The sequence below is a fragment of the Strigops habroptila genome, chromosome W (assembly GCF_004027225.2).
Source record: "Strigops habroptila isolate Jane chromosome W, bStrHab1.2.pri, whole genome shotgun sequence".
In the NCBI taxonomy this organism is placed as follows: Eukaryota; Metazoa; Chordata; class Aves; order Psittaciformes; family Psittacidae; genus Strigops; species Strigops habroptila.
In genome coordinates this window covers 4406475-4429922 of record NC_044301.2, presented here as the reverse complement: position 1 = coordinate 4429922, position 23448 = coordinate 4406475, and the positions used below count along the sequence as shown (strand labels likewise).

The 23448-nt window shown below is 44.0% G+C and overlaps 1 protein-coding gene across 1 annotated transcript; it reads left to right on the top strand.

The window, feature by feature from the left end:
* Positions 1 to 1745: 1745 nt before the first annotated feature.
* On the top strand, positions 1746 to 16621 carry LOC115618978 (AN1-type zinc finger protein 5-like). Its single transcript, XM_030510995.1, has 5 exons — positions 1746 to 1896; positions 2363 to 2474; positions 3278 to 3375; positions 16066 to 16191; positions 16473 to 16621. The coding sequence occupies exons 1-5, from the start codon at positions 1746 to 1748 to the stop codon at positions 16619 to 16621; spliced, it is 636 nt and encodes a 211-aa protein (XP_030366855.1).
* Positions 16622 to 23448: the final 6827 nt, after the last annotated feature.

The following is a 23448-nucleotide window of genomic DNA, read 5'->3' as shown; positions in this document are numbered from 1 at the left end:
TTATTTTTATTTTGCACCCTATAAGTGCTCAGAGGTTGGTAATAAAGTTTTTGTTGGCCATTGAATTCAATTTGGTCGTAACCTGCACACAGCTCAGTGTCTGACAAGTATATTGCTTCTCAGTATTACTATTTGTATTTGGTTTGCATGGCAAAGTTTTGGTAGCTGGGGGGCATAGGGTGGCTTCTGTGAGAATTTGCTAGAATCTTCCCCTGTGTCTGAGTCAATTGGCGATGGTAGTAGCGCCTTTGTGATATCATATTTAAGAAGGGGGGGAGGGGAAACTGCTGCACAACAGCAGCCAAAATTGAGGAGTGAGAATATGTGGGAGAAACAACTCTGCAGACGCAAAGGTCAGTGAAGGAGAGGGAGGAGGTACTCCAGGTGCTGGAGCAGAGATTCCCCTGTAGAGCCTGTGGAGCAGATATCCACCTGCAACCCATGCTGGAGCAGTTGGATGCCTAGAGAAGGCTGCAACCTGGAAAGGACAAGTGGAAGGGACCCATGCTGGAGAGGTCTATTGATTCAAAGAAATCACTCCACAGTATGCACTGTAAAGCACAGACCTTTATTGGCGCAGGGAGCACGTGGGGGTTCAAACCTCCATACACATGTCCAAAGCGCAGTAAATTTCAGGGTTTTTTTTATACTTTCCATCTTGATATAATTTTATCTAAAACATCCACACAATTCGGTAAGTTATATAACTGTAGTTCTCTTATCCCACTGCACACTTTAGGGCTACAATGACAATCTATTGGTTAGTATTAATCAGGATTCTTACAGCTGTTTACCTTTTAGTATTATTGATCAGCTGCTAATACATGCGAGCTATGTGCTTAGTTCTTGGTTCAAATTGTTATCATATCTTGCCATTAGGGATGTCCCTGCTTAGAAGCAATTTACAGAAGCAGGTGCAAGCTCACCAGAAGGGCAGGTCCCCACCCCTAGAGGGACCCCCTGATAAATGAGTGCAGTCATGTTTAAGTGCTGAGTCATACTCATGCTAAAAAGTAAAGTTATTTCAACTAAGGCCTAATGGCTTGGTCTCACAATGAAGAACTGCAGCCTGTGGGAAGGACCCATGCTGGAGGGCTGTCTCCCATGGGATGGACCTCATGCTGGAGCAGGGGAAGAGTATGAGGAGGAAGGAGTGGCAGAGACAATGTGTGATGAACTGACCGCAACCTCCATTCCCTGTGCTGCTCTGGGGATGGGGGGTGGGGTGGATGGGTGGGCAGCAGCAAGAGAGGAGAGGAAGTAGATAATTTGGGAGTAAAGTTAAGCCCAGGAAGAAGGTATTTTGAGATTTGATTATATTTCTCATTATCCTACTCTGATTTAATTTGCAATAAATTAATTTTTACCCAAAGTCAAGTCTGTTTTGCCCATGATGGTAATTGGTGAGTGGTCTTGACCCATGAGCATTTTGTTGTATTTTTCTTTCCCTGTCCAATTGAGGATGGGGAGTGGTAGAGTGGCTTTGGTGGGCATTTGGCATCCAGCTATGGTCAACCCACTATACTGTGCTAACACTTTTTACCTCTGTTAAAGGTTCATAATGTTGTTATTAATAAAGTATCAATAAGTATTAAATTATATGTTAACATCCATGTAGCCATCTTTAAAAATGCTGATATTTATGTTCAAGGTAAGCAGGCCTACTTTAATATTATAACCCTGTAATCGATTTTGGTGAAATCCTGGTTCCTAATACAGTTCTTGATTTTATTTACAGCATTGAAATGGCTCAGGAGACAAACCAGACCCCAGGGCCCATGCTGTGTAGTACAGGATGTGGATTTTATGGAAATCCTAGGACAAATGGGATGTGTTCTGTTTGCTACAAAGAGCACCTTCAACGACGGCAGATTAGTGGTAGGATCAGCCCAATGGGTAAAGGTTTGAGTTGTGTGGTTTTGTTTTGGTGGGTTGTGGTGTTTAGTTTTGTTTCGGTTTTTTTTGGTTGGTTGGTTGGTTTTTTTGTCTTGGAAAATATAATGTATAGGCAATGAGAAGAATCACAGAATGTATTTTGGAAGATATTCCAGTAGCTGCATACTGAAACTATGAATGTCAAAGGGAATAATACTTTAAATCGCAGTAGAAATAAAAATGTGCTTTTTTTTCTATAATATATTCTGGCCCAGTTAGTGTTGAGCCTTAATTTGCATTTCTACTTCCCCTCTGCTACAGGGTTTGTATAAGAACACACTTATATTTTGGTCATTAACAATATAGTCTGTCTTTAACAAAATGCAATATAATGAGGAATGATTTGAAATGGTTCATAACTGTATGCAAAACTACTTGACTAACTTGTATTCTCTATTTTGCTTATAATTCAATTTCTGTTATATAGGGACAGCTAGTGGCTCAGACAGTCCTACCTCAGATTCTGCATCTGTACAGAGAGCAGACACTAGCTTAAACAACTGTGAAGGTACTGCTAATAGCACATCTGATAAATCAAGGTAAGATTATAGAATCATTTGGGTTAGAGAAGATCCTTAGGATCATTGAGTCAGCCATAAACTGAACACTAATAAGTTCACCACTAAACCATGTACTTAAGTGCCATGTCTATCTACACAGTCTTTTGAATATCTCCAAGGATGGTGACTCAATCACTTCCCTGGGCAGCCTGTTCCAATGGTTGATGATCATTTCAGTGAAGAAAATTTTTCCTGATAACCAGTCTAAACCTCCCCTGGGGCAACTTGAGATAGTTTCCTCTTGTCCTATCGCTTCTTGGGAGAAGAGACCAATGCCCACCTTGCTACAAACTCTTTTCAGGTAGCTGTAGAAAGTGATAAGTCTCCTTTTCTCCAGAGTAAACAACCCCACTTCCCTTAGCTGCTCCTCATAAGACTTGTTCTCTAGACCCTTCCTTCACCAGATGAAGGTGGTATTTTGAGGTTTGAATGAACTCTGAGTGTATGGCAAGTTATTGTAGTAACCTTGCCCTGTTACAGTGAGTTTCTGCAGAGGAAAGGATAGTGCTTTATGAATCTTTACAAATGAGAACTAGTTAGTGTTTGGTGTTGGACTAGTGCATTTACAAGGAAATTTCTGGTTTATCTGGGGAAATATTTGCTACAGATTGCCTAGTTTCTTCTAGGGAAGAGAGATAGAAGTACAGGTCAGGAATGTGTATCAGTAATAACTGATCAGGTAGTCTATTGATAGATTTTGACAGTTTAAGCTCTTATTTTGACAGTTTAAGCTCTTATTATGAACTCAAACTAATGTAATCCATTTCACTGTATGTAAACAGAAATGTGCCTGTTGCTGCTTTGCCTGTAATGCAACAAATGACAGAAATGATCATTTCGAGAGAGGAAAAACTATCATCAAAAACAGAGACCGAGCCAGGTATGTTTGCAGAGTAACACTGGGTACAAATGACTTAACAGAAGCTGACAATTTATTTACTTTCCCTTAAGTAGGTATATCCCTTTGTAGTGATGGTCTTGAGGAACTGTTAAAGATGCTTCTTCAGTATTAGTGCCCTCAGAATTGTGAAAAACGACTAGTGCCAGAATATATTTTTTAAACACATGTTCAATTTTAGTAGATAATTTAACACTTGAGGAGCATTTTGGCTATCAAACCGTCATTTTTTTAAAAGTAAGACACTTAAATTGTATCCGGCTGCAAGATGTTCAATTTTGAAATCAGTGTTGATTTCTGTATTAAATCTGTCAGTACAGTTCCTGCTGATTTGTGGTAATCAAAATGGTTTGTTATATTTGAAGAACAGTTTTTAATAAATTCTGTTCTACAGAAGGATGAGAGTGGGGGATAAGGGAATATTTGAGTTAAAATACTAACAAAGACTGTTAAAGGTTTTGGGTAATAAGTAGATTAAACCAAAGCATTGTTCTGTGGATATAGAATACTTAAGGCATTAATTGCTTAGTAGTAATGTTTAATTTAAAAGTTTTACTTCTGTTAAGTAAGGTTGTAGCTGCAGTATTTAAACTTCAGAGTGTAAAGTATTTCTTCACAGGAGGTGGGGGGGGACTGCTTCCCTACCTACTAGTGAGAGATTTGAATTCATGTTTTATTATTTAGCAGTTTATTAAAATGGATATCTTAATGTATTTGTTTGATATCTATAGGTATTGACACTTGTTAATTTTAACAGTTCTGAAACAGTATTAAAACATCAAAAGCTGATGTTTAATAGGAAAATCTGTTCACTACAATCAAAGATAAAATGATTTTTGTTTTAAAAATCTTGAGTTGAAAATTTCAGAAGGTACCACTCCAGGTACAGGCTGTATCCAGAAGGTACAGGCTGTATCCAGAAGGTACAGGCTGTATCCAGAAGGTACAGGCTGGATCGATGGGCTATAGCCAATGGTATGAGGTTCAACAAGGCAAAGTGCCAGGTCCTTCACTTGGGCCACAATAACCCCATGCTACAGGCTTGGGGAAGAGTGGCTGGAAAGCTGCTCGGCAGAAAAGGGCCTGGGGGTGCTGACTGATGGCCAGCTGAACATGAGCCAGCAGTGCCCAACCAAGGTGGGCAATGGCATCCTGGTCTGTATCAGAAATAGTGTGGCCAGCAGGGCCAGGGAAGTGATCATTCTCCTGTACTCAGCACTGGTGAGGCCACACCTTGAATACTGTGTTCAGTTCTGGGCCCCTCACTATAAGAGAGATATTGATTTGGTGGAGCAGGTCCAGAGAAGGGCAACGAAGCTGGTGAAGGGCCTAGAGCACAAGTCTTAAGAGGAAGGGCTGAGGGAACTGGGGTTGTTTAGTCTGGAGAAGAGAAGGCTCAGAGGGGACCTTATTGCTCTCTACAACTACCTGAAAGGAGGATGGAGAGAGGAGGTGGCTGGTCTCTTCTCCCAAGTAATGAGTGATAGGACAAGGAGGTAATGGCCTCAAGCGGTGCCGGGGAGGTTTAGATTGGCTATTAGGAAAAATTTCTTCACTGAAAGGGTGATCAGGCATTGGAACAGGCTCCCCAGGGAAGTGGTGGAATCGCTGTCCCTGGAAGTGTTCAAAAACTGTGTAGATGAGGCCCTCAGTGACATGGTTTAGTGGTGGTCTTGGCAGTCCTGGGGCAAAGGTTAGACTTGATGATCTTAAAGGTCTTTTCCAACCTAGTTGATTCTATGAGTCTAAGACAAAATTACTACTTCCCTAGTCTTGCTGGCCACACTATTTCTGATACAGGCTAGGATTCCATTGGCCTTCTTGGCTGCCTGGGCACTCTGCTGGCTCATGTTCAGATAGCTGTCAAGCATTCACAGACTAAAGCCAAAGCACAGCATTGTACCAGCTACTAGGAAGAAAATTAACTCTCTCTCAGCTGAAACCAGGACAGTATCCACCCCTTATTCCATACCATTCATGTCATGCCTGGTCTCGCACTTCCCATTATCACCTTTCCTGTCTTTTGATAGGTTATATATATATGTACACACAGATATCATACCCTTAGTCTGTCAACCATCCCTAGAAAAGTTAGTTTTCCTCATTCAGTTAATTACTTGGGGCTCCATCTGTCATAACAGTCTCTCTGGGCAGGAAAGATGGATGGTGTGTGGTGTTGGATTGTTGCATGCTGAAGTTCATTCTGATTCTATCACCACTGTACTTGTCCAGTTTTATCAAAGTTCATTCTTCATTAATGTGGTAATCACATTAATGTGGTAATCACATTAATAATGAACCTGGAGTCAGGTTCAGATCCTCATATCTGGAGCAGTGGAGATGGGTGCCATGAGGCATCTAGCAGTGTTGGGTGTATAGCTTCCGTGGAAGCGATAATATCAAATGTTATGCAGCATCATACAGTTCAACTCACTAGCTATATTCACCTAAAGTCAAATCTCCTTGAGGTACACAACTGACTTCCCCATCCTTCCCATATTACCCACCAAGTACACCCCAGTCCTCGAGCAAAAGCAATCCTATGAGTGGGTTTGCCTTTACCTGAAGGAGGAATAACCCCAGCATATTCTTTATGTGCACCACAGGAGCTTTATCCTCCTCTATGGTATGTAGAAGTTCTCATTGGGCTAGGCCAGCTCAATTGGCAGATCCTCTGGTGTTGACTAACCAGGTGACTTTCTGGGGTGCCATGTCACCATAAGACTTGTTTCTCAAGGCCCAGTATGGTGTTCTGAGTAGTGGCATGGGGCACAGCGTATGTTTCCAGCCATCCAGAGGTTGCTTCCACCATGGTAAGCACATGGCGCTTGCCTTGGCGGGTCAGTGGGAGTGTGATAATTGGCCAGACCTGCCCATATTTATAGTTCATCCATTACGCTTCATACCAGAGAGACATTAAATACTCTGCTTGCTTAATTGCAGTACATGTTTTGCATTCATTAATAACCTGGGCAATAGTGTTTGTGGACAAGGCCACCTTTTGATCACAAGCCCATCTATATGTTGCATCTCTGCCTTGATGGCCTGAGGTGTCATGGGCCCACTGGGCTAAAAATAATTCACCCTTATGTTGCCAATCTAAATCCATCTGAGCCATCTCAGTCTTAGCAGCTTGATCCACCTGTTGGTTGTTCTGATGTTCCTTGGTGGCCCAACTCTTGGGTACATGATGTAGCATACCCTCACCACCAGGGTCTGCACCCGAGCAGCGATATCTTGCCACAATGCAGCAGCCCAGATGGGTTTACCTCTGCATTGCCAGTTGCTCTGCTTCCATTGCTGCAACCACCCCCACAGGGTATTTGCCACCATCCATGAGTCAGTAGAGAGATAAAGTACTGTCCATTTTTCTCGTTCAGCAATGTCCAAGGCCAGCTGGATGGTTTTCACCTCTGCAAACTGACTCAATTCACCCTCTCCTTCAGCAGTTTCTGCAACTTGTCATAGGGGACTCCACACAGCTGCCTTCCATCTCCAATGCTTTCCCACAATAGGGCAGGACCCATCAGTAAACAAGGCATATTGCTTCTCATTTTCTAGTTGTTTGTTGTACAGTGAGGCTTCCTCAGCATGTGCCACCTCCTCTTCTGGTGACATCCCAAAATCTTTGCCCTCTGGCTAGTCCATGATGACTTCTAGAATTCCTGGACGACTGGGATTTCCTATTTGAGCTCGTTATGTAATTAGTGCGGCCCACTTAGTCCATGTAGCATCAGTTGCATGATGTGTAGAAGAGACCTTCCCTTTGAACATCCAGCCCAGCACGGGCAATCAGGGTGCCAGGAGAAGCTGCGCTTCAGTACCAATCATTTCTGAAGCAGCTTGAACCCCTTCATAGGCTGCCAATATCTCTTTTTCAGTGGGAGTATAGCTGGCCTCGGATCCTCTGTATTCCTGACTTCAAAAGCCTAGGGGTTGACTTTGAGTTTCCCCTGGTGCTTTCTCTCCAAGGCTTCATGTAGGACTGTTCCCCCCAGCTGTGGTATAGAGCACATTTTTCACATCTTGCCTTGTCTGGACTGGCCCAAGGGCTACTGGGTGAACTATCTCCTTTTTAATTTGTTCAAAGGCTTGTTGTTGCTCACGGCCCCATTTGAAGTTGTTGTTCTTGTCAAGGTCCCTCTGGATGGTGTCCCTTCCATCCAGCATGTCAACAGCACCACACAGCTTGGTGTCCTTGGCAAACTTGCTGAGGGTGCAGTCAATCCCACTCCGTGTTGGTGACAAAGATTTTGAACAGCGGTGGTGCCAATACTGATCTATGAGGAACCCCACTGGTCACTGGTCTCCACTTGAACATATAGCTGTTGACCACAACTCTTTGAGTGTGACTATCCAGCCAATTCCTTTTCCACCAAGTGGTCTATCCATCAAATCCATGCCCCTCCAGTTTAGAGGCAAGGATGTTGTGTGGGACAATGTCAAATGTCTTGCACAGTCCAGGTAGATGATATCAGTTTTTCTTTCCTTATCCACCAATACCATGGCACCATCATAGAAGGCCACCAGATTTGTCAGGCACGATTTACCTCTCGTGAAGCCTTGTTGGCTGTCATCAATCACCCCCTTACTGTCCAGGTGCCTTATCATAGTTTCCAGGAGTATCTGCTCCATGATCTTGCCGGGCACTGAGGTGAGACTGCCTGGCCTGTAGTTCCCTGGGTATTCCTTTTTTCCCTTTTTAAAAATGGGGGTTATGTTTTACCTTTCCCAGTTAGCAGAAACTTCACCAGATTGCCATGACTTATCAAATATGATGAATAATGCCTTGGCAACTTCCCTCAGGACCTGCAGATGCATCTCGTCAGTTCCCATGGACTTGTGCACCTTTAGGTTCCTTAGATGATCTCAAACCTGATCTTTTTCTACAGCAGGCGGTTCTTCATTCTCCCAGTCCCTGTCTTTGCCTTCTGTGACTTGGACAGTGGAGTTGGAACTTTTGCCGGTGAAGACTGAGGCAAAAATGTTACTGGGTACATCAGCCTTCTCTGTGTCCCGGGTAACCAGGTCTTTCATTTCCTTCTGGAGGAGGGGGCCATGTGTTCCCTTATCCCCAGTGTCCCTATAGAAGGTTTTTTTTGTTGTCCTTAATATTCTTGGCCAGATTGAGTTATGTCAGGGCTTTAGCTTTCCTAACTTGATCTCTGGCTGCTCTGACTATTTCTCTGTATTCTTCCCAGGTTACCTGTCCTTGTTTCTACCCTCTGTAGGCTGAGTTTTTATCCTGGAGTTTGTTCAGGAGCTCCTTGCTCATCCACGCAGGCCTCCTGGTGTTCTTGCCCGACTTCCTCTTTGTTGGGATGCCTTTCTCCTGAGCTTTGAGGAGGTGACCCTTGAATATTAACCAGCTTTTTGGGTCCCTCTTCCTTCCTGGACTTTCTCCCGTGGCACCTCCACCAAGCAGATCCCTCGAGGCTGAAGTCGGGTCTCCTGAAGTCCAGAGTAGCAAGCTTGTTGCGCACCCTCTTCGCCACCCTAAGGATCTCAAACTCCGCCATTTTATGGTCACTGCAGCCACAGCTGCCCTCCAGGTTCACGTTTCCCTGTTGGTGATAACAAGGTCCAGTATAGCCACTCTCCTCATTAGCTCCTCTATCAATTGAAGAAGGAAGTTATCACCAATGCATTCCAGGAACCTCGTGGATTGCTTGTACCTTGCTGTGTTGTCCCTCCAACAGATATCAGGGTGGTTGAAGTTCCCTGTGAGGACCAGGCCTTGTGAATGTGAGGCTGCACCTATCTGTCTATAGAGGGCTTCATCCTCTCAATCTTTCTGGTCAGGTGGCCTGTAGTGGATCCCCACTGTAATGTCCCCTGTCCCTGCCCTCCCTTTAATCCTGATCCATAAGCTCAGACAGCTCCTCATCCATCCCCAGGCGGAGCTCTGTGCACTCTAGCTGATCACTGATTTAGAGGGCAACACTCCCTCCTCATCTCCCTGCCTGTCTTTCCTGAAGAGACTGTATCCCTCCATTCCAACACTCCAGTCATAGGAGTCATCCCACCACGTCTCTGTGATGCCAATGAGGTCATAGCCCTTCAGGTGTGAGCCTGCACCAGGCTCTGGGCATTGTCAGGGTCTGACTGGAGACCCCCATGTCGGACCCATTTCATTCATGATCCCAAGAGTGAAATTAAGACGCAAATGAGGTCAAGCACCATAACCTGTCAGTTGGTTTATTACAAAAAGACAATTATTATAAAAAGGGAAATTATTATAAAACAGGGAATAGCGATAGGACAGATTGGAAAAAAGATAGAAAGAAGCAAGAATTCAGGGTGCAGAAAGAGAGAGAATGTCACCACCGTGGATCCAGCAGTGTCCCAGGGATCCGTAGTCAGTATCAGAGCTGGCGAGAGTCCTCCAGGGTCCATAGTCGGTATTGGAGCAGAGTGTCCCCAAGAGTCCGTAGTAGAGGTGGGTGTCCTCGTGGAGGGGTCCTTCTGGAGTTGTCCTTTTGAAGGTGTACCCTCACAGAGGTGTCCTCATGGAGTGGTCCTCATGGCTATGTCTCTTTTTCCCCCTTTTATAATGAGTTGGGGGGGAGTACCTCTGTTCTTAATGTCAGGTATTACACATTCCTGGTGGACCAGTTTCGCTGGTCTTGCAGCCAGCTCTTCAACTGCACCTGTCTGCAGCAATTCAAAGAGTCTTATCTCAGCTCTTCCCACTCATCTCAGGCAATGGACAGTGGAGTCCCAGTTCAGTTCCTCACAGCCTTCTCCCAGGCAATGGACATTGTAGTCTTATCTCAACTCCTCCCACCCATCTCTGAGACAATGGACTGGTGGAATTCCATCTCAGCTTCTCATACCAATCTTTGAGACAATGGACAGTGGAGTCTGATTTCAGATCAGTTTCTCACTGGCATCTCTTACTGGCACGAGAATCAAATTGGTAGGAGTGGGATGGATATAGGTTCACCTCCCCCATCAACTTTGGTTTAAAGTCTGCAGCCTTTGCTTTCCAATGAGTTTGCACCATTCTCCTGAGGGTCAGATAGGATGTGTGCCCTGACCTGTGCAGATGGTCTGTGGAATGCCCCTCCTTCAAAAATGCACCCTGCCTTGGCAAATTGCCATGCCACATCCTGACTGATGCACCATGCCCTGTTTGCCTGCTCTGTTTGCTTGCACTCCCTAGGGCTGCCCTTTCGGGGCGGGGGGGGAGGAAGCTGCTGGCTCCTCGTGGGTGTGGTTATATATGTTAAAGTTTGTATACAAACACACCTCCCATGACTTTCCTCTGCATTAATTTGAGTATAAAAAGGATTTTAGAAGCTGATGGGGAAAATAATTTTTCAAAGAAAACTAACAGATCCACATAAGTTCAGAAGGATTTAAACCTGCAGAGAAATTGAGTAAAATGTAAGACATTTTTCCAAAAGTGTTCATGACAAAGGCAATTGAAAAAAAAGTCATTTTGACTCTACCTGCTTGATCGTTGTCCTGGGTTCAGCTATAGCAGTCATTTTTCTCCTGCTTAGTAGCTGGTGCAGTGCTGTGTTTTTTAACTTTCAGCCTGGGAACAACGCTGATAACACCGATGTTTTTAGTTGTTGCTAAGTAATGTTTATTCCAACCAAGGACTTTCTCAGTCTCATGCTTTGCCAGGGAGGAGGGGAAGCCGGGAGGAAGCAGAGACAGGACACCGGACCCAAACTAGCCAAAGGGGTATTCCATACCACAGCACGTCATGCCCAGTATATAAACCAGGGGGAGTTATCCGGAAGGCCCAGATCACTGCTCTGGTGGGGCTGGGTATCGGTCGGCGGGTGGTGAGCAATTGTATCCTCTCCCCTTGTTATTTCACTAATCATTATTATCATTGGTGGTAGCAGTAGTGGTTTTGTATTATACCTTAGTTACGGGACTGCTCTTATCTCAACCCGTGGGAGTTACATTCTTCCGATTCTCCTCCCCATCCCTCCGGGAGCAGGGGGAGGAAGGGGGGGAGTGAGCGAGCGGCTGTGTGGTTCTGAGTTACCGGCTGGGCTCAAACCACGACGGAGTGACAGGAGGATCCCAAGCGTTAACTATACTGGAAACTGAATTCAGCCTGACTGGGAGGAAGTGGCAAGAGCACCCCATTGTGACTGGTCCAGGGGCTCCATGCATCCTTGGCACAGACTGTCTCAGGAGAGGGTACTTCAAAGACCCAAAAGGGATAGATGGGCTTTTGGTATCGCTGCCTTGGAGACAGAGGAAATTAAGCAGCTGTCCACCTTGCGTGGTCTCTCAGAGGATCCTTCTGTTGTGGGGTTGCTGAAGGTCGAAGAACAACAAGTGCCAATTGCGACCACAACAGTGCACCGGCGGCAATATCGCACCAACCGATACTCCTTGATTCCCATCCACGAGGTGATCCGTAGACTGGAGAGCCAAGGAGTGATCAGCAGGACCTGCTGACCCTTTAATAGCCCCATATGGCCAGTGCAAAAGTCTAATGGAGAGTGGAGATTAACAGTAGACTATCGTGGCCTGAACGAAGTCACACCACCATTGAGTGCTGCCGTACCGGACATGCTAGAACTTCCATACGAACTAGAATCAAAGGCAGCCAAGTGGGATGCCACAATTGATATTGCCAATGCATTTTTCTCAATCCCTTTGGCAGCAGAATGCAGGCCACAGTTTGCTTTCACTTGGAGGGGCGTCCAGTACACTTGGAACCGACTGCCCCAGGGGTGGAAACACAGCCCTTCCATCTGCCATGGGCTGATCCAGACTGCACTGGAACAGGGGCAAGCTCCAGAACACCTGCAATACATTGATGACATCATCGTGTCGGGTGATACAGCGGAAGAAGTTTTTGAGAAAGGGAGGAAGATAATCCAAATCCTGCTGAAGGCCAGTTTTGCCATAAAATGGATTAAGGTCAAGGGACCTGCACAGGAGATTCAATTTTTGGGAATAAAATGGCAAGATGGACGTCGCCAGATCGCCACAGATGTGATCAACAAAATAACAGCAATGTCTCCACCAACTAACAAGAAAGAAACACAAGCGTTCTTAGGTGTTGTGGGGTTCTGGAGAATGCACATCCCAAATTACAGTCTGATTGTAAGCCCTCTCTACCCCGTGACCCGGAAGAAGAATGATTTCAAATGGGGCCCTGAGCAGCAACAAGCCTTTGAACAAATTAAATGAGAAATAGTTCATGCAGTAGCCCTTGGACCAGTCTGGGCCGGGCCAGATGTGAGAAATGTGCTCTATACCACAGCTGGGGAGAATGGTCCTACCTGGAGCCTCTGGCAGGAAGCTCCAGGGGAGACTCGAGGTCGACCCCTTGGCTTTTGGAGTCGGGGATATAAAGGATCCGAGGCCAGCTGTACTCCCACTGAAAAAGAGATACTGGCAGCCTATGAAGGGGTTCGAGCTGCCTCAGAAGTGATTCGAACTGAAGCACAGCTCCTCCTGGCACCCCGGTTGCCTGTGCTGGGCTGGATGTTCAAAGGCAGGGTCTCCTCTACACATCATGCAACTGATGCTACATGGAGTAAGTGGGCTGCACTAATTACACAACGAGCTCGAATAGGAAATCCCAGTCGTCCAGGAATGCTAGAAGTCATCATGGACTGGCCAGAGGGCCAAGATTTTGGGATGTCACCAGAAGAGGAGGTGATGCATGCTGAAGAGGCCCCACCATATAATGAACTGTCAGAGAGTGAAAAGCAATATGCCTTGTTTACTGATGGGTCCTGCCCTATTGTGGGAAAGCATCAGAGATGGAAGGCAGCTCTGTGGAGTCCCCTGCAACAAGTTGCAGAAACTGCTGAAGGAGAGGGTGAATCGAGTCAGTTTGCAGAGGTGAAAGCCATCCAGCTGGCCTTGGACATTGCTGAACGAGAAAAATGGCCAGTACTTTCTCTCTCTACTGACTCATGGATGGTGGCAAATGCCCTGTGGGGGTGGTTGCAGCAATGGAAGCAGAGCAACTGGCAATGCAGAGGTAAACCCATCTGGGCTGCTGCATTGTGGCAAGATATCGCTGCTGCTCGGGTGCAGAACCTGGTGGTGAAGGTACGCCACGTAGATGCTCATGTACCCAAGAGTCGGGCCACTGAGGAACCCCAGAACAACCAGCAAGTGGATAAAGCTGCTAAGATTGAAGTGGCTCACATGGTTTATATTGGCAACATAAGAGTGAAGTATTTTTAGTCTGGTGGGCCCATGACACCTCAGGCCATCAAGGCAGAGATGCAACATATAGATGGGCTCGTGATCGAGGGGTGGACTTCACAATGGACACTATCGCCCAGGTTATTGACGAATGTGAAATGTGCTGCAATTAAGCAAGCCAAGGAGTTAATGTCTCTCTGGTATGGAGGACGATGGCTGAAGTACAAGTATGGGGAGGCCTGGCAGATTGTCTATATCACACTCCCACCGATTCTCCAGGGCAAACGCCATGTGCTTACCATGCTGGAAGCAACCACCGGCTGGCTGGAAACATACGCTGTGCCCCATGCTACTGCCCGGAACACTCTCCTGGGCCTTGAGAAACAAGTTTTGTGGCGACACGGCACCCCAGAGAGAATTGAGTCAGACAATGGGACTCATTTCCGGAACAACCTCATAGACACTTGGGCCAAAGAGCATGGCATTGAGTGGGTATATCACATCCCCTACCGTGCACCAGCCTCTGGGAAAATCGAATGGTACAATGGGCTGTTAAAAACTACCCTGAGAGCAATGGGTGGTGGGACTTTCAAACACTGGGATACACATTTACCAAAAGCCACCTGGTTGGTCAACGCTAGGGGATCTGCCAACAGGGCTGTCCCAGCCCAATCAGAACTTCTATGTACTGTAGAGGGGGATAAAGTTCCTGTGGTGCACATAAAGACTTTGTTGGGGAAGACAGCCTGGGTTATTCCTGCTTCAGGTAAAGGCAAACCCCCTCGTGGGGTTGCTTTTGCTCAGGGACCTGGATATACTTGGTGGGTCATGCGGGAAGATGGGGAAGGTCCCATGTGTACCTGAAGGGGATTTAATTTTGGGGGAAAACAGCCAATGAACTCAATTGTATGCTGTTGCCGTCTATAGAACACTTTTATAGCCCACCAGCTAGATATCTTCAGGTCACCAGCAACTGACCCTGACTTTCCTCTGATCATCACCCCAACAAAGAATGAATTGTGAAGAAACCAGACAAGCTCAGCAGTGACCAGATGAGTTCGGTGGTGTCATCAGCATGCAACAACGCAACACTACACACCGTCCCTCCTGCCCTAAAAGACTGTTACAAGAGGTGGAGCCTGACATCATGGACTGGATGAATTCAGCAACTTTATAGGGATTGGTCCATGGGCTAAGGAATGATATCTTTCTCTTTGCGTGTGGGTGTATATATATATATATGAGACAAAAGCAATGGTATATTGAAAAATGTGGGATCTGAGCATGATGTGAATGGTATGGAATAAGGGGTGGATACTGTCCTGGATTCAGCTGTAGCAGTCTTTTTTTTTTTTTTTTTTTTTTCTTTTTTCTCCTGCTTAGTAGCTGGTGCAGTGCCGTGTTTTTGACTTTCAGCCTCGGAACAACGCTGATAACACCGATGTTTTTAGTTGTTGCTAAGTAATGTTTACTCCGACCAAGGAGTTTCTCAGTCTCATGCTTTGCCAGGGAGGAGGGGAAGCTGGGAGGAAGCAGAGACAGGACACCTGACGCAAACTGGATGAAGGGGTATTCCATACTATGGCATGTCATGCCCAGTATATAAACCAGGGAGAGTTACCCGGAAGGCCCAGATCGCTGCTCGGGTGGGGCTGGGTATCGGTCGGCGGGTGGTGAGCAATTGTATCCTCTCCCCTTGTTATTTCCCTTATCATTATCATCATTGGTGGTAGCAGTAGTGGTTTTGTATTATACCTTAGTTACTGGACTGTTCTTATCTCAACTCGTGGGAATTACATTCTTATGATTCTCCTCCCCATTCCTCCAGGAGCGGGGGGCGTGAGCGAGTGGCTGCGTGGTTCCGAGTTACCTGCTGGGCTCAGACCACAACAGTTGTTAAGGTTGAATATAGTACAAGGATACAGATATCCATTGTAAATATATACTTTTTTCTTTAAATTACTGTAAGAAGTGTCTGAAACAAGGGTTCTTCTGAGCTGTGTGGTTTGTAGTAGTATGCTTGATGTATCACAGAATCAGTGGTTTGAAGGTCAAGAATGTTAGTTGTTGTTCTGGTTGACTCTGAGGTTTTAGATCATGTGATTTGGCAAATATAGTGGTAGAGTAACTTGGTACTGTGACAGAAAAGCATTGCTGTAAATGTTATTTGTTTCTAAAATTTGTTCCTATTAACAATTTTCCACAAGTATTCCCTCTGTTCAACAACTTTGACAATATTGTTATTGCTTTGGCTTAATTTAAACTAGATCATATGACTTTTGACTTCTGGAGTGCTTACCAAGCCTTTACACCTATATGGATGTATACTGGTGATAACACTAGGTGTCCTGTATTTTCTAGATGATGGAACAGTGGGGAGAACTATCTTTTTCTGTAGAGATAAAAGGGGAGTTAATAGAATACCTATTCTGCTAGTAAAAAAAAAAAAAAAAAAACCCAAACAAAAAAAAAAAAACAAACCCAAACCAAAAACCAACCACCCTTTATTTCTTTTGTTTGCTTTAACAGTTGTTATTCAACCAAGCCCCTCAGTTTCTCAACTTAGCAATTCAGAGAGTGAGGAGAAAGCTTCTGAACTGCCTAAACCAAAGAAGAACAGATGTTTTATGTGCAGAAAGAAGGTTGGCCTTACAGGTATGAGAGCACTTTGTCAATATTGAACAGATCTATATGATTAGTTGCTTATTCCTAGATTAAATTTGTTGAAATATTCGTAGCCATTAAGCTTGCTTGCTCTTTCAAAATCCATAATGTTTGATCCGTTAATAGAGCTGACATTTGGAAGTATCAATTTCAGTTTTTCTGTTTGTTAAAGTAGATGCACATACCCTCTTGGTACTGACTAAGCCCTTAATTTATAACTTGCTTAGGTCTGAAGCTTCCTAGTGGTGTTGCTTTTCCTTTTCTTTGTACAGGATTTGATTGCCGATGTGGGAACTTATTTTGTGGACTTCACCGTTATTCTGACAAGCATAACTGCCCATATGATTATAAAACAGAAGCTGCAGAAAAAATCCGGAAAGAGAATCCAGTTGTGGTGGCTGAAAAAATTCAGAGAATATAACCTAGCCTACTTGTGAAAAGGCTAACTTTTTTTTTTTTTTTTTTAATATACCCTCAGAAAGCATTAAAGAACAGATGCATGGCTGCTTTCCTTTGTTCTCAAAAGTTTTAATTTTAGCCTTGTCTGTCTTAATGATATTTTGGAATGTTTTGGTGTTTGTTACAGGCAGAATTGGATAGATACAGTCCTTGAAAATGTATGTGTTCTCCTTGGAATATGATTGGATGATCAGAACCTGCACAGGAGTATGCATGCACAGAAGACAGTCTCTATTCACGTATGCCAAACAGATGTATACTAGCTGCATGTTTGCAGCAGGTCTGCCTTTTGAGATGTTCAAGGTGTATAACACTAGCCAAAGTATGTGTCTTCTGGAGAAGGATATGTCAGAAAAGCTTGGTGGTCTACTTCTATAATTTAAAATCTTGTTCTACTTTTAGTTTCCACATTCCATTGTTTTACAGCAGAATGTAAGCCTTGTAGAGGGCTCTACCTTCCAGTAAGATGAGTGTTGGTGCTATATATAATTTAAAAAAAAAATTTAACAATTGCAGTGGGAAAAATGGAAAAAATCAGATATGTATGAGAAGAAAATGATTTTGGAACAGATTACGTTAACTTTAGAATCATGAAAAGAGTTTCCCAAAGGAAATGTCCTGTTACAAACTTAAGAACTGGCCTGCAATGGTTGTCTGCTTTTCCTTGCATAGCTATAAATGTTGTGTAGCATAATATTGTGCTAAGATTGACTTACAGACAAAAGCTACATGTGTGGGTTTTTTAGACATACCGCAGCAGCTCTATCAAGTGACACATGCAGCTGTGTAAGTTGCAGAAGTATTTGGGCAGTTTATTATTCATGTACTACTTCAGTGTGTTCTGGGGTCAAAAGAATACTAGGAGCTTTTTACATGTAAAACTTCTTTAATTTAAATAATTGCACTTGCAACAATTGTTTGGTATGGAAAGCCATACCCAACATGACTCCTGTAGACTTAAGTGGGAGTTAGAACCATTCTGGGAGGCTGCTTTATAATTCTTAATTGTACTTGGGTGTAGGACTGTAGTGTTCTTGTGTGTATTGCATGGGCTCCTCCACTATCTACAGCTTTCTATAATAACTAGAAAGGGCAGTATAGTTCACTGATGCTTGTCTGGTAATATCACTTCTTTGTTATAATGGAAGGGATTTTTTTTTGATGTATGAAACTTTGTGGGTTTTTTTTTTTTTATATAATCAAGTATAGTGTAGACTAGTGTTGTAATAATGCCTCTTCTCATCTTTAAATAGTTGTGTATGTGCACAAGATGCTACTTCTGACTTTTATTGCAATGTTCAGTCTTTTTTTTTTTTTTAGTTCACTATTAAAAGCATTAGGCTTTTGCTTTAATCTTGTTCTTTCAATTTATTGATCAGATATGCAAACATACTGAGGTACTGCACATACGTTATCCAGCATCTATGCTTTATTATGTAAATAATAAAAATCATGTACAGAAGGAAATACATTTTGTGATACTTCATTAGCTTTAGTTATTGCTGTAACTTGAAAGTGGCCCTGTGGAGGTTGGGGTACAAAGCTAGTACTAGGTTTGTATAGATGTTTTGTGGGGGGGGTTTTTTTTGTTCGTGTTTGGGGGGGGGGGTTGGTGGTTTTGTTTGGGGGATTTTTTGTTTGTGGTGTTGGATTTTTGGGGGCCTTTTGGGTTGGGGGTTTTTTTTTTGGTGGTGTGTGTGGTGTGGTTTTTTTTTTTTTTTTTTCTTAAACCTACTTGTCTAACTTTATTATTTTGACGTACCGACTTGTTTAAGATAGCTTGTTGATGTCAGAGAAGCATGAACAGCTGGAATGACCAAAGATGTCTGCAAACAATGTCCTTAAAGGGAATGAAGGAAATAATAGCAGTGAACTTTAAATGTTTGTTGGGGGTGGGTGGTTGTGGGGTTTTGTTTGGTTTTGGTGGTGGTTTTTTGTGTGGTGGGTTTTTTTTCCCCTTTTCTCTATAAAAGTTATTTCCAGGGGATCTGTTTTAATACAGCCAGTATACTGACTACATTGTTATGTTCAAATTTTTGCCAGTGGGTCTGGGCAGGGTTGTCAGGGTCTGTATCCAAATACGGATGTCACATGCCAGACTTGCCCTTCCCAAGGAGAAACAAAAGTACAGAGCACACAGCACAAATTGGCTTAGAAGAAGTGAACTTCACTGCTGAATAATGCATAAAAAATTGTCTATATCAGAAATGTATAATGTGCATCCTATCATTCAGCTAGTACTAACACTCAAGGGATAGGTTATTACTGCTGCCACCATATATGCTTCTGATAAGGGAATAAGGGCATGTTCTGGGCCTTCATGTGCCAGGATGAATTTATTTATTTTTTTAATTGTGGAACTGTTTTAAAGCATCAAAATTAACATGTTTCCACCTTTTTCTGTTAAAGTAAAATCAAATCAACTGCATCATAAAAATCTTGTTCAGTTTGTGTTTTTTGTTTTGCGAATGCACCTTGGAACTGGATATTTGAGGAGAATGTGTCCAGATTTGTAATACTGTCAGGGCAAGAGTATTTTAGGAAGGATAACCATGCTGATACCAGTACTTAATGACTCTGATGGTCTCTTGCATTCATTTGCTTTTTTTATTCTGGACAAAGGCTTAAGTAATTTATCTCAGTAGACCTGAGGAGAAAAGCATAGAATGAGAAATCCCTCATTGTTCTATAAAGTCATGAACTGTAGCATATGTAAATTGTCCACAGGTGGGATATAAGCCTGTATTCAAAGCTAAGTTTTATTCTGTTAATAATTAATATAGGGTCTATAATCATTCAGGAGAACTAATTCTGTTGAGGCTCGTTAAACTTTCAAAGAGGGGGAAGGCTGTTTAGTGAGTACTGACAAAGTGTGATAAATGGATATTTAAATTTTGGTGCAAAGGGTGTGGTATATTTTCCTTGGGGGGGGGAAATAATATAGGTGCAGAACACAGGATTTTGGTCATTTGGTCTTTAAATTTAAAGTGACGAATGCTTACAAACAATATACCCATCTTCCAAGAAGGCTATGTGATCACTTAATATGATACTAGTCCTTATTTAACATTTGGCTGTTAAACTGATATGTTTTTAACTAGTACATAAATATATTGTTAAAGGAAAGATTTTGCTGTGCCTCTGATGACTTTATCAAATGATGGGGACTTGTTAGTTGGGGCATAAGAAAGAACATAAAAACATATGAGTAAATAAAAGTAGCTAGGCAACTAAGAATTATTCTTCTTAAATGCCTAGCTAGGATTATGGCTGCACAGTAGTGGGTTCCATAGGATTTTGTACAAACTTCAACCTGAAGTTTGGAGGAAGAACAACAGGCTTCCTGTGGTGTTCTCAACCAGTTGCTCTAGGTTTGATGAACCATCAGATGGCTTGGTTGGGGTGTTGCCCTGGTTTTGGTACAGTGCTGTGTTTTGGCTTTAGTCTGATAATAATGCTGATAACACACCAATGTTATAGTTGTTGCGAAGTAGCACTTAAACTGATCAAGGAATTTTCAGTTTCTTAGCCTCTTCAGTGAGGAAGGGCATGTGCAGCCGGGAGGCAGCAGAGACAGGACAGCTGACCCAAACTAACCAAAGGGGTACTCCATACCACAAAACATCATGCCCGGGTACATAAACTGGGGGGAGTTAGCCGGAAGGGCCAGATGGCTGCTCAGGGATGGGCTGGATATCGGTCAGTGGGTGGTGAGCAATTGTATTATGCATCACTGCATTTTATATTCTCTCCCCTTGGTACTTCCTGTAGTAGTAGTTTTGTATTATACTTTAGTTATTGGACTGTTCTTAACCTGTGGGGTTTACATTCTTTTAATTCTCCTCCCCATCCTGCCCAGAATGGGGGGGGGGGGGGTGGAAGGGGGGGGAGTGAGTGAGCGGCCACATGGTTCTGAGTTACCAGCTGGGCTTAAACCACAACACAGATAAATACCAAAACAGTGAATGCGGCCTGCAAGTTGTTACATGTTGCGCTTGGTCTCAGAGTTGCATTAACTATGACAGCAAATAAATCAACATTGTGACCAGCGACTATTAAACCAATACAATGAATGCTTATAACAAATCTCTTTTGACATAACCCTGGTCAAATTTGCCGTTAACTCAACGTGTTGCCCCACATTGGGTGCCAAAAAAGACCATCATGTTTTAAACCCAGATGGCAGCTACAGTACCATGCAGCCGCTTGCTCACCCACACACACACACCCCCCCCAGGCGGGATGGGGAGGAGAATCTAAAGAACATAAACCCTGCGGGTTGAGATGAGAACAGTTTAGTAATTAAAGTACAATATAAACCAATTAATAATAATAACAATAAGGGAAATAACAAGGGGAGAGAACATAAAATACAGTGATGCATAATAAAACTGCTCACCACCCACTGACCAATAACCAGCCTAACCTGAGCGGCGATCTGGGCCTGATGTGCTGTATGGTATGGAATACTCTTTTGGCTACTTTGAGTCAGGTGTCCTGACTCTGCTTCCTCCCAGCTTCTTCTGCCCCTCCTCACTAGCAGAACGTGAGAGACTGAAAAGTCCTTAATTGGGGTAAACATTACTTAACACACTGATGTTTTTAGTTGTTGCTATCAGTGTTGTTCTCAGGCTAAAGTCGAAAACACAGCACTGCACCAGCTACTAAGAAAGAGAAAAATGACTGTTAGAGCCAAACCCAGGACAGTATCCACCTCTTATTCCATACTATTTAGGTCATGCTCAGGTCCCACATTTTTCAATAGACCATTGCTTTTTGTCTCTTCATATATATATATATATATATATATACACGCACACACATAGACACCTGCAAGAGACAGATATCATTTCTTAGTCTAGGGAGCATCCCTATGGTGTTCGCTGAGTTCATTCAGTTCATGACATCAGGCTCCATCTTTTGTAACAGTCTTTCAGGGCAAGAGAGATGGTCTGCAGAGTTGGGTTGTTGCCTGCTGCCACCACCACTGAACTCGTCTGGTCACTGCTGAGCTTGTCTGGTTTCGTCAAAGTTCATTCTTTGTTGGGGCGATGAGTGGAGGGAAGTTAAGGTCAGTCAATGGTGACCTGAGGACAGTTCTGGGAGACTGCTGCTGGCTTTTCCCATAACTTAATTCTCTGATAATGATCATGACAGCACATATTTTCTTTTCAAAGCCCAGAGGGGCAGAGATGGGCATCTAGCTGCTATAGAAGTGTTACATAGCAGTCACCAGTATATAATTGAGTTCATTGGCTATTTTCCCCCAAAATCAAATCCCCTTCAGGTACACACCAGATTGCCCCATCTTCCTGCATTACCCACCAAGTACATCCAGATCCCTGAGTGAAAACAATCCCATGAGTGCGTTTGCCTTTACCTGAAGCAGGAATAACCCAGACTGTCTTCCCCAACAAAGTCTTTATGTGCACCACAGGAACTTTATCCCCCTCTACAGTACATAGAAGTTCTGATTGGGCTGGGCCAGCCCTGTTGGCAGATCCCCTAGCGTTGACCAACCAGGTGGCTTTCGGTAAATGTGTATCCCAGTGTTTGAAAGTCCCACCACCCATTGCTCTCAGGGTAGTTTTTAACAGCCCATTGTACCGTTCGATTTTCCCAGAGGCTGGTGCATGGTAGGGGATGTGATATACCCACTCAATGCCATGCTCTTTGGCCCAAGTGTCTATGAGGTTGTTCCGGAAATGAGTCCCATTGTCTGACTCAATTCTCTCTGGGGTGCCGTGTCGCCACAAGACTTGTTTCTCAAGGCCCAGGATACTGTTCCAGGCAGTGGCATGGGGCACAGTGTATGTTTCCAGCCATCTAGTGGTTGCTTTCACCATGGTAAGCACATGGCGCTTGTCTTCGCAGGTTGGTGAAAGTGTGATATAGTCAGTCTGCCGGCACTTTTCACATTCATGAATAACCTGGGCAATAGCGTCCATTGTTAAGTCCACCCCTCGATCATGAGCCCATCTATATGTTGTATCTCTGCCTTGATGGCCTGAGGTGTCATGGGCCCACCAGACTAAAAATAGTTCACCCTTATGTTGCCAATCTAAGTCCATCTGAGCCACTTCAGTCTTAGCAGCTTTATCCACCTGTTGGTTGTTCTGGTGTTCCTCAGTGGCCCGACTCTTGGGTACATGAGCATCTAGGTGGCGTACCTTCACCACCATGTTCTGCACCCGGGCAGCAATATCTTGCCACAATGCAGCAGCCCAGATGGGTTTACTTCTGCGTTGCCAGTTGCTCTGCTTCCATTGCTGCAACCACCCCCACAGGGCATTTGCCACCATCCATGAGTCAGTATAGCGATAAAGTACTGTCCATTTTTCTCGTTCAGCAATGTCCAAGGCCAGCTGGATGGCTTTCACCTCTGCAAACTGACTCGACTTGCCTCCTCCTTCAGCAGTTTCTGCAACTTGTCATAGGGGACTCCACACAGCTGCCTTCCATCTCCGATGCTTTCCCACAAATACAGCAGGACCCATCAGTAAACAAGGCATATTGCTTTTCACTCTCTGATAGTTCATTATATACCTCCTCTTCTGGTGACATCCCAAAATCTTTGCCCTCTGGCTAGTCCATGATGACTTCTAGAATTCCTGGAGGACTGGGATTTCCTTTTCAAGCTCATTGTGTAATTAGTACAGCCCACTTACTCCGTGTAGCATCGGTCGCATGATGTGTAGAGGAGACCCTGCCTTTGAACACCCAGCCCAGCATGGGCAAGCAGGGTGCCAGGAGGAGCTACGCTTCAGTTCGAATCACTTCTGAAGCAGC

Coding starts and splice junctions, on each gene's coding strand:
- LOC115618978 (XM_030510995.1), top strand. CDS start 1,746: ATGGCTCAGGAGACAAACCAGACCCCAGGGCCCATGCTGTGTAGTACA. Junction 2,475..3,277: donor AGCACATCTGATAAATCAAG/GTAAGATTATAG, acceptor GTATGTAAACAG/AAATGTGCCTGTTGCTGCTT. Junction 3,376..16,065: donor AAAAACAGAGACCGAGCCAG/GTATGTTTGCAG, acceptor TTGCTTTAACAG/TTGTTATTCAACCAAGCCCC.